Below are 16,279 nucleotides of genomic sequence, written 5' to 3'. Positions count from 1 at the left end.
CTGGTCACCAGCTGTTTGAAATTTTAGATATGTTATATATGTTTGTTATTCATGACGGAAAATGGCTCATTGACCTTATATTTGTTTTTAACATATACCAGCGCCGTAGCTACACTGAGGCACACCGAGGCAGCTGCCACGGTTAAAATTTGGAGAGCAAATAAATAGAATAAATAAAAAAACTAATACAATGACAACTAATAAGATCGACCTCTGAATTCGTGAAACGACTACAATGTTACATCTAATTATGAAAAATGCCGTAGCAACAGACACTGAGCCAAACCGAGGCACCTTCTTTGCTTTTAGTACTGCCGGACTCTGTTCAATGTATCAATCTCTACAGCAATGCATATTTGCTCGTGCATTGAGGGCACGCTCTATGAACAGAATGGCACTCCATATTGTTCAATTGATTCCGAATGAATACCCGACTTTATATAAATATTCTTGTACAAAGCATGCATTAGTATTATTGGTATAATTCAGTCTAAGATAATAGTCATTGTAAACATTGTCTTATAAATATTACAAAACAATTTCGTGGGTACTTGAATTCGTGGATTTTCATTTTTGAAAAAAAAAATCGAAGATGCGATCGTCTGCATAATATCCACGCGCTGGCCCGTGATTTCCGTCTTCTACGTCACTCGGTTTATGACACTCGCTAATGTGGTACGACATGCCAATTAGTGCATATACTCATGTCACTTATCGATTTAATTGGGAATAAAGGTAATAAAAGATGTACCCTGATCATAAATACAGATAGGGGAAGCCATTGAATGCCAATTAAGAATTTTGCAAACTGTGAAAACACCGAAAAGGTGCGTATATTGTCACGTTCGGTGCTTAGTAACCTTCAATGTACTAGTAATCGATTAATTATTTCATTAAATAAAAAAATCGAGTATGGACACTCATCACGCACATATTGTAAACTTGGAGATTTTCATTAACAGCACACGTTTAACCACGTGCTTATAACTGTCATTTGCTGCATAAAACACATTTAATTGATTTGGTTCATTATTTGTTAAAGGCAGTTATAATATATTAACAGAATAATGATCGTAAGTTATACAGTGAGACAGGTTTTAACACTGTATACTGCGACCTCTGTAAAGAATATACTAGAGTATGTACGTAACAAGGCAATTGAAAAAGTGAATAAAGGGTTTATATTTCGTGGGATCTTGAATTCGTGGATCACCCAACCCACGAAAACCACGAACATTAATGCCCCACGAACATTAATGATTTCACAGTATATACAAAACTAGTTTTGAATTTATTTAGCTATTAGTATCAACCTAATCACCGATTTACACATTGTTTTCAAAATTATATGTTATTCAAGAATCGTGAACTACTTGATCAACATCCGCATATGTAAGTATCCAACGCTCTTGGAAATATAACCATTCAAACTAATTTCGTCCATAGCATATTTTATATATAAACTTTGTAAAGCAAAAAGACACACAAAAAACCCCACAACGATCCTGATTCACAATGAAACAATTATAACAATAAGATTATTCCAAAATTATTTCACATATTAGATTTATTGTAACCATTGTGAATGTGATATGAATACTCATCGCACTTACAGATATCAATAATAATTATGCCACTCTTTATCATTATCATACTCAGTATAATATACAATACTAATTACCTCAAAAGTTGTTATAATCCACTATGTATTCCTTTTACCATTACTATGTATGTGTGTATATGCTGAAAGATGTTTTAGGTTCCGGTTTTGCATTGCCACATGAATAAAACATAATTACAATTGATTATTAAATGCATTCATCAATGTTTAAACTTTCTAGAATAAGCAGTTTCGCTTACACCGCGTTTATATTTCATTATCAAGCAAATAATTTTTCTAATATATTTTACAGTAAGTAACTTTATGGTAGACTAACGGTGATTAAAGAGGCATTTAAGTCAAAATCTGATGTCAATTACTTAAATAAATTAAAAGATTCCAAGTTTTGAATTTTATTCTTATTATTATGACTCAACAGTCAACATAACGCGTCAAAAAATAAGTACATTGTAAAGAGGCACTCACCTTAGTCTTTTTCATAACAATCCGCATTCACGACTGTCATATTATATTAATATTTCTCAAACAGGAAGAAAAAATCCCAACCATTGTCAATCCTATCCACCTTACACTATTTCGACACTGGTATTTAGCCGCTTGCAATGGGCTGAATACACCACTGAAACATGATACTCCATTTAAATATTTGAAAAGCGTACTCAAGGTTCATGAATATTCGCCGTTTTGAATTCCACTGTGCTTTATGCGTTATAAAGTAAATTATGTTATGTACCTGAAATATTTAATATTTCTCAATTGAAAGATTTTATATCGCATATAATAATTGCACTGTTAAAAGAACGTATTTGGTCGTCGTTACAATGATTGTGGTTTAAGTTATTCGTCTATCCAATTAAAGCGCAATACTTCCTGCTTCGATTCGATATATTGATTTGAAACTATTATCCTTATATCGCTTAAGTTATTATTTAATTGCCCTACAAATATATCTATACAAATTATTGTCGTTTATAGTTGGTTTTCAAGATATATTTAAACTACACTATAAACATTAGTTTACTAAACAATGAAATGCTTTTCTAAGATGCGTATTGTGTAATTTCAAAGGTTCTGCTAACACTATATATGCCCAGGATCAAAACACACTGTCGATCTTGCTGACAGATATTTTATGAAACAAAACATTAATGTAACAATAAATTGACTAATTGACTTACATTAACTGAAACTGAACTGAAACGTAAAATTGTTTTGCTCTGATTTAAAAAAAAAATGAATATTATAAGCCATATTATCTTAAAAAAGCAAATATGATTGGTGTTAAAATAAGAAAGCGATATTTCTGCGCTTATTAACTGGGGGAGTTTGTGACCACGTGGCTATTAATTTTAAAAAGAAAATCAGTTTTATATGTTTAATCTTATCATCAAATTTTATTGTGCCTTTCATACAATATTTTCCTTTTTTGACTTTATAAAATCACTGACAACTAACGCACGCACGCAAGCACACAGGCACACAAGAACGTGATCACGCACGCAAGCACACACGCACACACTAACACACGCTCACGCACGCACGCACGCACGCACACGTAACACGCACACACATATACATTTCGACGCACGAACGTACACGCACGCACGCACGCACGCACGCACGCACACACACACACACACTTGCTTTCAAGCGTGTCTCTGCAGTCTCCACGTTTGTTATGAATTTAAGGCAACATCAGATTAATAATTTGGTTCTTACATTGACCGCACCTCTTTTTCCGAAATGCATAGATATACTTTTATTTCCTCCAATAATGAAGAGCAGAACGTATTTACAACACATATTTCAATGATAAATAAAGCATTTACGCAACAACAAAAACAATTAGAGTGTGCATGTCATAGAAATAACGTACATGCAACTGAATTCATATTTTATCAACAAGCTCATGTATATACTGCAGTGAAACAGAACAATAGCTGCAATAACTAATGCTCAGTAGACATTAAATACACAATGTCCATTTTTTTTATTTAAGCTATAACACACTCGCCACGTTTCTATTTAATGCTTGTTTCAGGAAATATGCCACCCTGACATTATTTAATTTTTCACCATCGTTCTCAGTCGCTAGTTTAAATATGCGAACACACTGTTCCTCAATTGGATACCTTATTAGTTCAGTAAAGGCATCAATGGTACACGAATCCAGCACAGACTCACACAGTTTCACTTGGTTTGCCTCATTCTCATGACATATGAACATTAAATGCACATTAAGGTTTTCGACATAAAGTGAACATTTTTTGCAAATCTGTCGGTATTTTTTTTCATTTTGCGCCTGCACGTAGAAATTTTACCGACTTTAATTTCATAGATTCATTGACATATCATGACTAATAGGAGATTATATTCCATTTTATTTCATAAAGCTACACAGAAAAGGAACCATAGGCCCTCTAAAAGCAGAAAGTGTGATTGTATACAGAAGTTTCAAAATATGTTCTGCTTCTTAGCACATCGAAAAAACACGAAATCAGATGGGAAATCTACTTAGAATGTAGCAACGTATGAAACTATAATACAAGGTAGAATTTTAGCCTACTGCTATAGTGATTTGATTTTATGCTGTACTGTATAATTAATGATAATATGCTTACAGCAGAGAAAAATGAGTTTGGCATCAAATATGTGAAAGTAAATAATAGATACAGCTTTTCGCACGCATTTAAAATGTGTGTTGTTGTTTTTTTCAAAATCGCCTTTTGTCATATCATTGAAATAAAAATAAGTACAAAATTTTATTTTGTTATAGCTCGCTCGCGCGTATATTTTTTTCTTGAAAATCGGTATAACATTTTTTATGTGACCTTATTCAAAATTAATAAAACAAGTTTCGAGCTAAGACAGTTATTCTCTTTGCATGCCCTGATCACGTTGTATTTGTATCGCAAACCAACGTTTCTGAGTCACCGTTAAACAATTATGATGATGAAGAGTACTCCATATTTTTCAATTGCATTGAAATACATCATAGTGAATGTAATATGACTACTCATCGCACTTACAAATATCAAATAATCACATCCTCGTTCACCTCTTAAAATGCAAAAGGGGCTTTCTCAAAGAAGTTCTACTAATTATAACGACAAATTATCAATGAGCATATCCTTGTTTCTCACTTAAATTTAAAAGGGACTTTCTCAAAGAATTTATATTTACGACATATTATCAATGATTATATCCGTGTTAAAATTTATACACTATATTTACGTAACTAAATTAACTGTTAAAACATAATGTTCACCAACAAAGTTTTAAACACTGGAATGTTTTTCGGTGAATGAAACCTCGGAAATTGGTCACTATCTTTATGAATTTTGCCAATCATAATTATGACAAAATGAGTTTTGTTGATGCAAAAGGAGAACATACCCTTCAAATCCGTAAAACGTTCGATGATCATATTTATATCTCCTCAGCTGTACTACACCAATAACAAACCAAATTTAATACAGGTACCCAAACAGTGAGAAATAAACTCCATCGTACACATGACTGACCACTGTTATCAATGTAGAATAGTCAGTTTAAGGATATGTCTTTGTATTGAGTTCATTTAAAGCCGCACTCTCACAGACTTACCATTTTTACATTTTATTTTTTTGTCTTGGAAAGTGCAATTTTATGCGTAGATATCTGCAAACCAATGATATAAGGTTGCTGAAAAAAATATCAGATCGTAGATTTTCAAATTTCCGTTCGATTTTCGCGAAAATTGGCTCGTTCCAAGACAAATAATAATAAAGTTGATAAACGTTCAATCTGTGAGAGTGCAGCTCTAAAGTTTTTTCAATTGATATATATGTTTGATTTATTTTATAAACTTAAGTATGGCTCAGACAATCAGGCTATTTCATTTTAAACCAGCACTTTTAAGATAAATGCAATATGCAACCGTGGCTGATATTCAAAAAGAAGGAAACAAAACATTAGTTGTTCTTAAAAGACTTAAAATGTGCGTGCGTACAACCAAAGCATAATAAAAGATAACCTTACCTACAATGTAACATATTATAAATTGATATATTATGCAGAATCGTACAGATAGTGACCAAGGTTCTTTTTACTATACAGTCGATCCCAGTTGGCTCGAACTAGCTTGCCCCGGATTCCTCGTTGGCTCGAACTAAGTTGGGACTGATTCCTCGTTGGCTCGAACAAGCTTGGCTCGGATTCCCCGTTGGCTCGAACTAAGTTGGCTCGGATTCCTCGTTGGCTCGAACTAAGTTGGCACTGATTCCTCGTTAGCTCGAACAAGCTTGGCTCGGATTCCCCGTTGGCTCGAACAAGCTTGGCTCGGATTCCTCGTTGGCTCGAACTAGCTTGACTCGGATTCCTCGTTGGCTCGAACTAAGTTGGCTCGGATTCCTCGTTGGCTCGAACTAGCTTGGCTCGGATTCCTCGTTGGCTCGAACTAGCTTGGCTCGGATTCCTCGTTGGCTCGAACAAGCTTGACACGGATTCCTTGTTGGCTCGAACTAGCTTGGCTCGGATTCCTCGTTGGCTCGAACTAGCTTGGCTCGGATTTCTCCTTGGCTCGAACTAAGTTGGCTCGGATTCCTCGTTGGCTCGAACTAGCTTGGCTCAGATTCCTCGTTGGCTCAAACTAGCTTGGCTCGGATTCCCTGCTGGCTCGAACTAGCTTGCCTCGGATTCCCCGTTGGCTTGAACTAGCTTGCCTCGGATTCCTCGTTGGCGCGAACTAGCTTGTCTCGGATTCTCCGTTGGCTCGAACTAGCTTGCCCCGGATTCCCCGTTGGCGCGAACTAGGTTGCCTCGGATTCCCCGTTGGTGCGAACTAGCTTGGCATCCTAATCCTCGTTGACTCGAACTAGCTTGTCTCATATTCCTCGTTGACTCGAACTAGCTTGCCTCGGAATCCCCGTTGGCTCGAACTAGCTTGCCTCGGATTCCCCGTTGGCTCGAACTAGCTTTCCTCGGATTCCCCGTTGGCCCGAAATAGCTTGGCTCATATTCCTCGTTGACTCGAATTAGCTTGCCCCATATTCCTCGTTGACTCGAACTAGCTTGCCTCGGATTCCCCGTTGCCTAGAACTAGCTTGATCCGGATACCCTGTTGGCTCGAACTAGCTTGATCCGGATACCCCGTTGGTGCGAACAAGCTTGGCTCATATTCCTCGTTGACTCGAACTTGCTTGCCTCGGATTCCCAGTTGGCGCGAAATAGCTTGCCTCGGATTCCCCGTTGGCTTGAACTAGCTTGGCTCGGATTCCCCGTTGGCGCGAACTAGTTTGCCTCGGATTCCTCGTTAGCTCGAACAAGCTTGGCTCATATTCCTCGTTGGCGCGAACTAGCTTGCCTCGGATTCCCCGTTGGCTCGAACTAGCTTGGCTCACATTCCTTGTTGGCGCGATATAGATTTCCTCGGATTTCCCGTTGGCGCGAAATAGCTTTCCTCGGATTCCCCGTTGGCGCGAACTAGCTTGCCTCATATTCCCCGTTGGCGCGAAATAGCTTGCCTCATATTCCTCGTTGGCGCGAACTAGCTTGGCTCATATTCCACGTTGGCGCGAACTATCTTTCCTCGGATTCCCCTTTGGCTCGATCTAGCTTGGCTCATATTCCTTGTTGGCGCGAACTATCTTGCCTCGGATTTCCCGTTGGGTCGAACTAGCTTGGCTCATATTCCTCGTTGGCGCGAACTAGCTTGCCTCGGATTCCTCGTTGGCTCGAACTAGCTTTCCTCGGATTTCCCGTTGGCGCGAAATAGCTTGGCTCATATTCCCTGTTGGCGCGAACAAGCTTGGCTCATATTCCTCGTTGGCGCGAACTAGCTCGCCTCATATTCCTCGTTGGCGCGAACTAACTTGCCTCGGATTCCCCGTTGGCTCAAACTAGCTTGGCTCATATTCCCCGTTGGTGCGAACTAGCTTGGCTCATATCCTCGTTGGCGCGAACTAGCTTGGCTCATATCCTCGTTGGCGCGAACTAGCTTGGCTCATATCCTCGTTGGCTCGAATTAGCTTGGCTAGGATTTCCCGTTGGCGAGAACTAACTTGGCTCATATTCCTCGTTGGCGCGAACTGGCTTGCCTCGGATTCCTCGTTGGCTCGAACTAGCTTGGCTAGGATTCCCCGTTGGCTCGAACTAGCTTGGCTCATATCCTCGTTGGCGCGAACTGGCTTGCCTCGGATTCCTCGTTGGCGCGAACTAGCTTGCCTCGGATTCCCCGTTGGCTCGAACTAGCTTGCCTCGGATTCCTCGTTGGCTCGAACTAGCTTGGCTAGGATTCCCCGTTGGCTCGAACTAGCTTGGCTCATATTCCTCGTTGGCGCGAACTGGCTTGCCTCGGATTCCTCGTTGGCTCGAACTAGCTTGGCTCATATTCCCCGTTGGCTCAAACTAGCTTGGCTCATATTCCCCGTTGGCGCGAACTATCTTGCCTCGGATTTCCCGTTGGCGCGAACTAGCTGGGCTCATATCCTCGTTGGCGCGAACTAGCTTGCCTCGGATTCCTCGTTGGCTCGAACTAGCTTGGCTAGGATTCCCCGTTGGCGCGAACTAGCTTGGCTCATATCCTCGTTGGCGCGAACTGGCTTGCCTCGGATTCCTCGTTGGCGCGAACTAGCTTGCCTCGGATTCCCCGTTGGCTCGAACTAGCTTGCCTCGGATTCCTCGTTGGCTCGAACTAGCTTGGCTAGGATTCCCCGTTGGCTCGAACTAGCTTGGCTCATATTCCTCGTTGGCGCGAACTGGCTTGCCTCGGATTCCTCGTTGGCTCGAACTAGCTTGGCTCATATTCCCCGTTGGCTCAAACTAGCTTGGCTCATATTCCCCGTTGGCGCGAACTATCTTGCCTCGGATTTCCCGTTGGCGCGAACTAGCTGGGCTCATATCCTCGTTGGCGCGAACTAGCTTGCCTCGGATTCCTCGTTGGCTCGAACTAGCTTGGCTAGGATGCCCCGTTGGCGCGAACTAGCTTGGCTCATATCCTCGTTGGCGCGAAATAGCTTGCCTCGGATTCCTCGTTGGCTAGAACTAGCTTGGCTAGGATTTCCCGTTGGCTCGAACTAGCTTGGCTCATATTCCCTGTTGGCGCGAAATAGCTTGGCTCATATTCCTCGTTGGCGCGAACAAGCTTGGCTCATATTCCTCGTTGGCGCGATCAAGCTTGCCTCGGATTCCTCGTTGGAGCGAACTAGCTTGCCTCGGATTCCCCGTTGGCTCGAACTAGCTTGGCTCATATTCCCCGTTGGCGCGAACTAGCTTGCCTCGGATTCCCCGTTGGCTCGAACTAGCTTGGCTCGGATTTCTCCTTGGCTAGAACTAAGTTGGCTCGGATTCCTCGTTGGCTCGAACTAGCTTGGCTCAGATTCCTCGTTGGCTCAAACTAGCTTGGCTCGGATTCCCTGCTGGCTCGAACTAGCTTGCCTCGGATTCCCCGTTGGCTCGAACTAGCTTGCCTCGGATTCCCCGTTGGCTCGAACTAGCTTGGCTCGGATTCTCCGTTGGCTCGAACTAGCTTGCCTCGGATTCTCCGATGGTTCGAACTAGCTTGCCTCGAATTCTCCGTTGGCTCGAACTAGCTTGCCCCGAATTCCCCTTTGGCGCGAACTAGCTTGCCTCGGATTCCCCGTTGGTGCGAACTAGCTTGGCATCCTATTCCTCGTTGACTCGAAATAGCTTGTCTCATATTCCTCGTTGACTCGAACTAGCTTGCCTCGGAATCCCCGTTGGCTCGAACTAGCTTGCCTTGGATTCCCCGTTGGCGCGAACTAGTTTGCCTCGGATTCCTCGTTAGCTCGAACAAGCTTTGTTCATATTCCTCGTTGGCGCGAACTAGCTTGCCTCGGATTCCCCGTTGGCTCGAACTAGCTTGGCTCACATTCCTTGTTGGCGCGATATAGATTTCCTCGGATTCCCCGTTGGCGCGAAATAGCTTTCCTCGGATTCCCCGTTGGCGCGAACTAGCTTGCCTCATATTCCCCGTTGGCGCGAAATAGCTTGCCTCATATTCCTCGTTGGCGCGAACTAGCTTGGCTCATATTCCACGTTGGCGCGAACTATCTTTCCTCGGATTCCCCTTTGGCTCGATCTAGCTTGGCTCATATTCCTTGTTGGCGCGAACTATCTTGCCTCGGATTTCCCGTTGGGTCGAACTAGCTTGGCTCATATTCCTCGTTGGCGCGAACTAGCTTGCCTCGGATTCCTCGTTGGCTCGAACTAGCTTTCCTCGGATTTCCCGTTGGCGCGAAATAGCTTGGCTCATATTCCCTGTTGGCGCGAACAAGCTTGGCTCATATTCCTCGTTGGCGCGAACTAGCTCGGCTCATATTCCTCGTTGGCGCGAACTAGCTTGCCTCGGATTCCCCGTTGGCTCAAACTAGCTTGGCTCATATTCCCCGTTGGTGCGAACTAGCTTGGCTCATATCCTCGTTGGCGCGAACTAGCTTGGCTCATATCCTCGTTGGCGCGAACTAGCTTGGCTCATATCCTCGTTGGCTCGAATTAGCTTGGCTAGGATTTCCCGTTGGCGAGAACTAACTTGGCTCATATTCCTCGTTGGCGCGAACTGGCTTGCCTCGGATTCCTCGTTGGCTCGAACTAGCTTGGCTAGGATTCCCCGTTGGCTCGAACTAGCTTGGCTCATATCCTCGTTGGCGCGAACTGGCTTGCCTCGGATTCCTCGTTGGCGCGAACTAGCTTGCCTCGGATTCCCCGTTGGCTCGAACTAGCTTGCCTCGGATTCCTCGTTGGCTCGAACTAGCTTGGCTAGGATTCCCCGTTGGCTCGAACTAGCTTGGCTCATATTCCTCGTTGGCGCGAACTGGCTTGCCTCGGATTCCTCGTTGGCTCGAACTAGCTTGGCTCATATTCCCCGTTGGCTCAAACTAGCTTGGCTCATATTCCCCGTTGGCGCGAACTATCTTGCCTCGGATTTCCCGTTGGCGCGAACTAGCTGGGCTCATATCCTCGTTGGCGCGAACTAGCTTGCCTCGGATTCCTCGTTGGCTCGAACTAGCTTGGCTAGGATTCCCCGTTGGCGCGAACTAGCTTGGCTCATATCCTCGTTGGCGCAAACTGGCTTGCCTCGGATTCCTCGTTGGCGCGAACTAGCTTGCCTCGGATTCCCCGTTGGCTCGAACTAGCTTGCCTCGGATTCCTCGTTGGCTCGAACTAGCTTGGCTAGGATTCCCCGTTGGCTCGAACTAGCTTGGCTCATATTCCTCGTTGGCGCGAACTGGCTTGCCTCGGATTCCTCGTTGGCTCGAACTAGCTTGGCTCATATTCCCCGTTGGCTCAAACTAGCTTGGCTCATATTCCCCGTTGGCGCGAACTATCTTGCCTCGGATTTCCCGTTGGCGCGAACTAGCTGGGCTCATATCCTCGTTGGCGCGAACTAGCTTGCCTCGGATTCCTCGTTGGCTCGAACTAGCTTGGCTAGGATTCCCCGTTGGCGCGAACTAGCTTGGCTCATATCCTCGTTGGCGCGAAATAGCTTGCCTCGGATTCCTCGTTGGCTAGAACTAGCTTGGCTAGGATTTCCCGTTGGCTCGAACTAGCTTGGCTCATATTCCCTGTTGGCGCGAAATAGCTTGGCTCATATTCCTCGTTGGCGCGAACAAGCTTGGCTCATATTCCTCGTTGGCGCGATCAAGCTTGCCTCGGATTCCTCGTTGGAGCGAACTAGCTTGCCTCGGATTCCCCGTTGGCTCGAACTAGCTTGGCTCATATTCCCCGTTGGCGCGAACTAGCTTGCCTCGGATTCCCCGTTGGCTCGAACTAGCTTGGCTCGGATTTCTCCTTGGCTAGAACTAAGTTGGCTCGGATTCCTCGTTGGCTCGAACTAGCTTGGCTCAGATTCCTCGTTGGCTCAAACTAGCTTGGCTCGGATTCCCTGCTGGCTCGAACTAGCTTGCCTCAGATTCCCCGTTGGCTCGAACTAGCTTGCCTCGGATTCCTCGTTGGCTCGAACTAGCTTGGCTCGGATTCTCCGTTGGCTCGAACTAGCTTGCCTCGGATTCTCCGATGGTTCGAACTAGCTTGCCTCGGATTCTCCGTTGGCTCGAACTAGCTTGCCCCGAATTCCCCTTTGGCGCGAACTAGCTTGCCTCGGATTCCCCGTTGGTGCGAACTAGCTTGGCATCCTATTCCTCGTTGACTCGAACTAGCTTGTCTCATATTCCTCGTTGACTCGAACTAGCTTGCCTCGGAATCCCCGTTGGCTCGAACTAGCTTGCCTTGGATTCCCCGTTGGCTCGAATTAGCTTGCCTCGGATTCCTCGTTGGCTCGAACTAGCTTGGCTCATATCCCCCGTTGGTTCGAACTAGCTTTCCTCGGATTCCCCGTTGGCCCGAAATAGCTTGGCTCATATTCCTCGTTGACTCGAACTAGCTTGCCCCATATTCGTCGTTGACTCGAACTAGCTTGCCTCGGATTCCCCGTTGGCGCGAACTAGCTTGCCTCGGATTCCTCGTTGGCGCGAACTAGCTTCCCTCGGATTCCACGTTGGCGCGAACTAGCTTGCCTCGGATTCCCCGTTGGCTAGAACTAGCTTGATCCGGATTCCCCGTTGGCTCGAACTAGCTTGATCCGGATACGCCGTTGGTGCGAACAAGCTTGGCTCATATTCCTCGTTGACTCGAACTTGCTTGCCTCGGGTTCCCCGTTGGCGCGAAATAGCTTGCCTCGGATTCCCCGTTGGCTTGAACTAGCTTGGCTCGGATTCCCCGTTGGCGCGAGCTAGTTTGCCTCGGATTCCTCGTTGGCTCGAACAAGCTTGGCTCATATTCCTCGTTGGCGCGAACTAGCTTGCCTCTGATTCCCCGTTGGCTCGAACTAGCTTGGCTCACATTCCTCGTTGGCGCGATATAGATTTCCTCGGATTCCCCGTTGGCGCGAAATAGCTTTCCTCGGATTCCCCGTTGGCGCGAACTAGCTTGCCTCATATTCCCGGGGGGGGGGGGAAATAGCTTGGCTCATATTCCTCGTTGGCACGAACTAGCTTGGCTCATATTCCTCGTTGGCGCGAACTAGCTTGCCTCGGATTCCCCGTTGGCTAAAACTAGCTTGGCTTATATTCCCCGTTGGCTCGAACTAGCTTGGCTCATATCCTCGTTGGCGCGAACTATCTTGCCTCGGATTCCCCGTTGGCGCGAACTAGCTTGGCTCATATTCCTCGTTGGCGCGAACTAGCTTGGCTCATATCCTCGTTGGCTCGAACTAGCTTGGCTAGGATTTCCCGTTGGCGCGAACTAGCTTGGCTCATATTCCTCGTTGGCGCGAACTGGCTTGCCTCGGATTCCTCGTTGGCTCGAACTAGCTTGGCTAGGATTCCCCGTTGGCTCGAACTAGCTTGGCTCATATCCTCGTTGGCGCGAACTGGCTTGCCTCGGATTCCTCGTTGGCGCGAACAAGCTTGCCTCGGATTCCTCGTTGGCGCGAAATAGCTTGGCTCATATTCCTCGTTGGCGCGAACTAGCTTGCCTCATATTCATCGTTGGCGCGAACAAGCTTGCCTGGGATTCCCCGTTGGCTCGAACTAGCTTGCCTCGGATTCCCCGTTGGCGCGAACTAGCTTGTCTCATATTCCTCGTTGGCTCGAACTAGCTTTCCTCGGATTCCCCGTTGGCTTGAACTAGCTAGGCTCGGATTCCCCGTTGGCTCGAACTAGCTTGCCTCGGATTCCCCGTTGGTGCGAACTAGCTTGCCTCGGATTCCCCGTTGACTCGAACTAGCTTGCCCCATATTCCTCGTTGGCTCGAACTAGCTTGCCTCGGATTCCCCGTTGGCTTGAACTAGCTTGGCTCGGATTCCCCGTTGGCGCGAAATAGCTTTCCTCGGATTCCCCGTTGGCTTGAACTAGCTTGGCTCGGATTCCCCGTTGGCGCGAACTAGCTTCCCTCGGATTCCCCGTTGGCTTGAACTAGCTTGGCTCGGATTCCCCGTTGGCGCGAAATAGCTTGGCTAGGATTCCTCGTTGGCTTGAACTAGCTTGGCTCGGATTCCCCGTTGGCGCGAACTAGCTTTCCTCGGATTCCTCGTTGGCGCGAACTAGCTTTCCTCGGATTCCTCGTTGGCTCGAACTAGCTTGGCTCGGGTTCCTCGTTCGCGCGAACTGGGTCTAAAGGACTGATGCGTTTATTCTGAAGGTAAGCATTCCCGATTGGCTCGAATTTTCCGAGGCTCGAGGTATTTTTGCCGGTCCCCGGGCTCAAATTGGTGAACGATATATTCTTGATAGATTTCAAAAGGGACTGACTTCATCTAATTCTTAAGATTAAGTGCAAAATTATTACGTGAATTGTGTTAACCAAAAAAGAAAAGAAAGAGAGAACGCCTATTGAATATGCATGTAACAAGTATTCTTATCAGAGCTCAGAGTTCAATCACTGACTAATCGTTGATCAGCGATTAACCGATCAGGGATTGCGAGATTTTACGATAAAGGCACTTGAGCGTTTACCACGAATAAGCGGGATGATCCTAATTGGAATAGGTTTGTTTCATACTGTATAGTTATGATCGTTATTGATTATGGATCCTAAATGAATATAGTTTCGTGTATGTATTTGATGATGTACAAGATAAAAATAGTTGTTTATATAAGAGCGTCGCTCTCACCCGATATGTTTTCCTTTGCCGCATATGTCTCAAATCGGGTCACTTTCTAACTCCACAACTTATAATACGGCTCTCTGTGTTTGAAACTTACTAATTTTTTAAATTATTTCAAAGAATCAATGTGTATTCGTAATGCTATTCCTAATTATCCATCTTAAAAATGTTCATCCTCGTAACCATACTGTTTCATACTGTTACAATGAACATTTTACATACACCTGACATGTATTTGATAATTCATAAGATATGTCATACATTTGTTGCATATTAAATTTGTCATTTACTAACATAACATTTGTTTCAAAAGTAACTTTATTGTGTAAAAATGCTTTATTAGGTACACTTTTATAGAATTTGTTTTTGAACAAACCAGGAGGAAAAACAAAATGAAAGTAAAATAAAACAATAAAAATATATAAATTCTGTAAAATTCCCTTCTAGATATAAAACTTGAAATGAATAAAATACTTAAGACCAGCATCGGCAACAAAAACTGCTTTAATGTCTAGTCAATCCTGACGACCATTGGTGGCTTATTTGGTTTTTCTTTATGTTTTGTTACTCGAACTTTGAAAAAAAATGTGCACACGATGTGGAAAATAAAAGATAAAAAAGTCAACATTTTTTGTTGATAAACTATTTAATTTCACAACATTAATATGAGTGTTGTTTAATATGAGTGTTGTTTTGACATACATTTGACTATCGCAAACAGTTTTACTTATGTTAAAATCAATTGAGGTATGTCTTTACTCTATACTGTTAATTAAATATATGGCCATTGCAATATATGAAAATACTTAAATACATGAAAGAAACACGAAGAATTGAAACGTTTTATTGTTATTTTTTATTATTGTTAATCATTTAAAAAGAAAGCTTATTTTTATATGATTTTACAAGAGGTTAAACTGGTTTAAATGGTTTTGAGTACGACACGTCAAAAACTACCGCATATACTCAATAGGCTCTGGGAAAACTAGTTAACATTGATAACGAACTTACACATTTGTGCCAAATCGACAAAACAGATTTTAAGCTCGGTTTAATTCCCACAAGAGTAAAAAAGGCGGGGTACCACGGACTACGTATTATAGGTGACCCACCCACCTACGACTTCATAAACCCGTTAACATGTTAAGGGCACCCGCAAAATTGGCCCATTATCTGTACAAACCCCGTTTTCCGGCTTCGTCTAATATTCATGGCAGTAAATTAGGCGGAGTACTACATAGTATGTGGTGTATGGGACACACTAAAATTTTACCCTTTATAGGTTACATTCTGGGAAAATTAGTTAACTCGTTTATAGCAAATTGGTCAAATATCGAAAGAAAAACTTGTAGTCTGGCTGGGTCTGGTACTCACTAGAACAAAGTAGTCGGAGTTCTGTGTTGATTGTTGATAGTGGATGTGTTGATTGTTGATACTGGATGGAAACATCAGGACCTGATGAAACCAAATTAACTTTAACACTCAAACCCATTTACTTTATAAGTATAAAGACACAAGAAATCTTAACAATATTTAAAATACTTGACAATTTTGCGGGTTATAAACGATCATTATCATACAACAGGCTGTAAATTCAATTCATCCTTAAAATTCAGTTGAACTTTGCCTGTGCATATATCTATATTATTATGCCTTTATCGAGACCCCTATGATCGAATATCTCATAACCAATTTCTTAAATACATTGGAAATTGAAAGTAATCTTCCTTTCTGAATTTTTAATATTGTAATATTAATTCATTTCCTTACAGTTTTACATTTCATGGTAATTTATAAATATAAGAGTCCTAGTATCTCTAAGAAGTTATGAGAAGCTATAAGTAGATCTTAAGGGCTTTAAGTGGCCTTCAGCAGGAACAATTGTATCGGTATGATTAAGCGTTTCAATTTATGCATCTGTTCGCACTTCCGTTTTTATTAGTTTAGCGTATTGTCTATTCAGCATCTTCTAGCAATATCTGTGAAAAGGTTTCCGTGAAATACTTCAGCTATACATTTCCCAGGCGAACCTCCATTGTGCGTTGAAGCGGTAG

At 43.6% G+C, this 16,279-nt stretch overlaps 1 protein-coding gene across 7 annotated transcripts in view; it reads right to left on the bottom strand.

Moving 5' to 3' along the window:
- LOC128205437 (receptor-type tyrosine-protein phosphatase kappa-like) overlaps nucleotides 1–5,131 on the bottom strand; it is a 28,655-nt gene extending 23,524 nt beyond the window's left edge. For 2 of the 7 annotated variants that reach the window (XM_052907065.1, XM_052907067.1), the window contains exon 1: nucleotides 5,018–5,131. Coding sequence is in view for 2 of the 7 variants with exons in the window: in XM_052907060.1 (XP_052763020.1) it covers nucleotides 2,087–2,113 (27 nt within the window). In the remaining 5 variants the exon portion in view is untranslated. Of the gene's footprint in view, nucleotides 1–1,681; nucleotides 1,744–2,086; nucleotides 2,405–5,017 lie in introns of those variants that run through there. The other 5 variants (XM_052907063.1, XM_052907066.1, XM_052907060.1 and 2 more) reach the window with 4 other exon arrangements.
- Between the last annotated feature and the right edge of the window lie 11,148 nt (nucleotides 5,132–16,279).

The sequence above is a fragment of the Mya arenaria genome, chromosome 10 (assembly GCF_026914265.1).
Source record: "Mya arenaria isolate MELC-2E11 chromosome 10, ASM2691426v1".
In the NCBI taxonomy this organism is placed as follows: domain Eukaryota; kingdom Metazoa; phylum Mollusca; class Bivalvia; order Myida; family Myidae; genus Mya; species Mya arenaria.
Note: the sequence above shows the minus strand (reverse complement) of the source record. Positions and strands in the feature narration are given on the sequence as shown.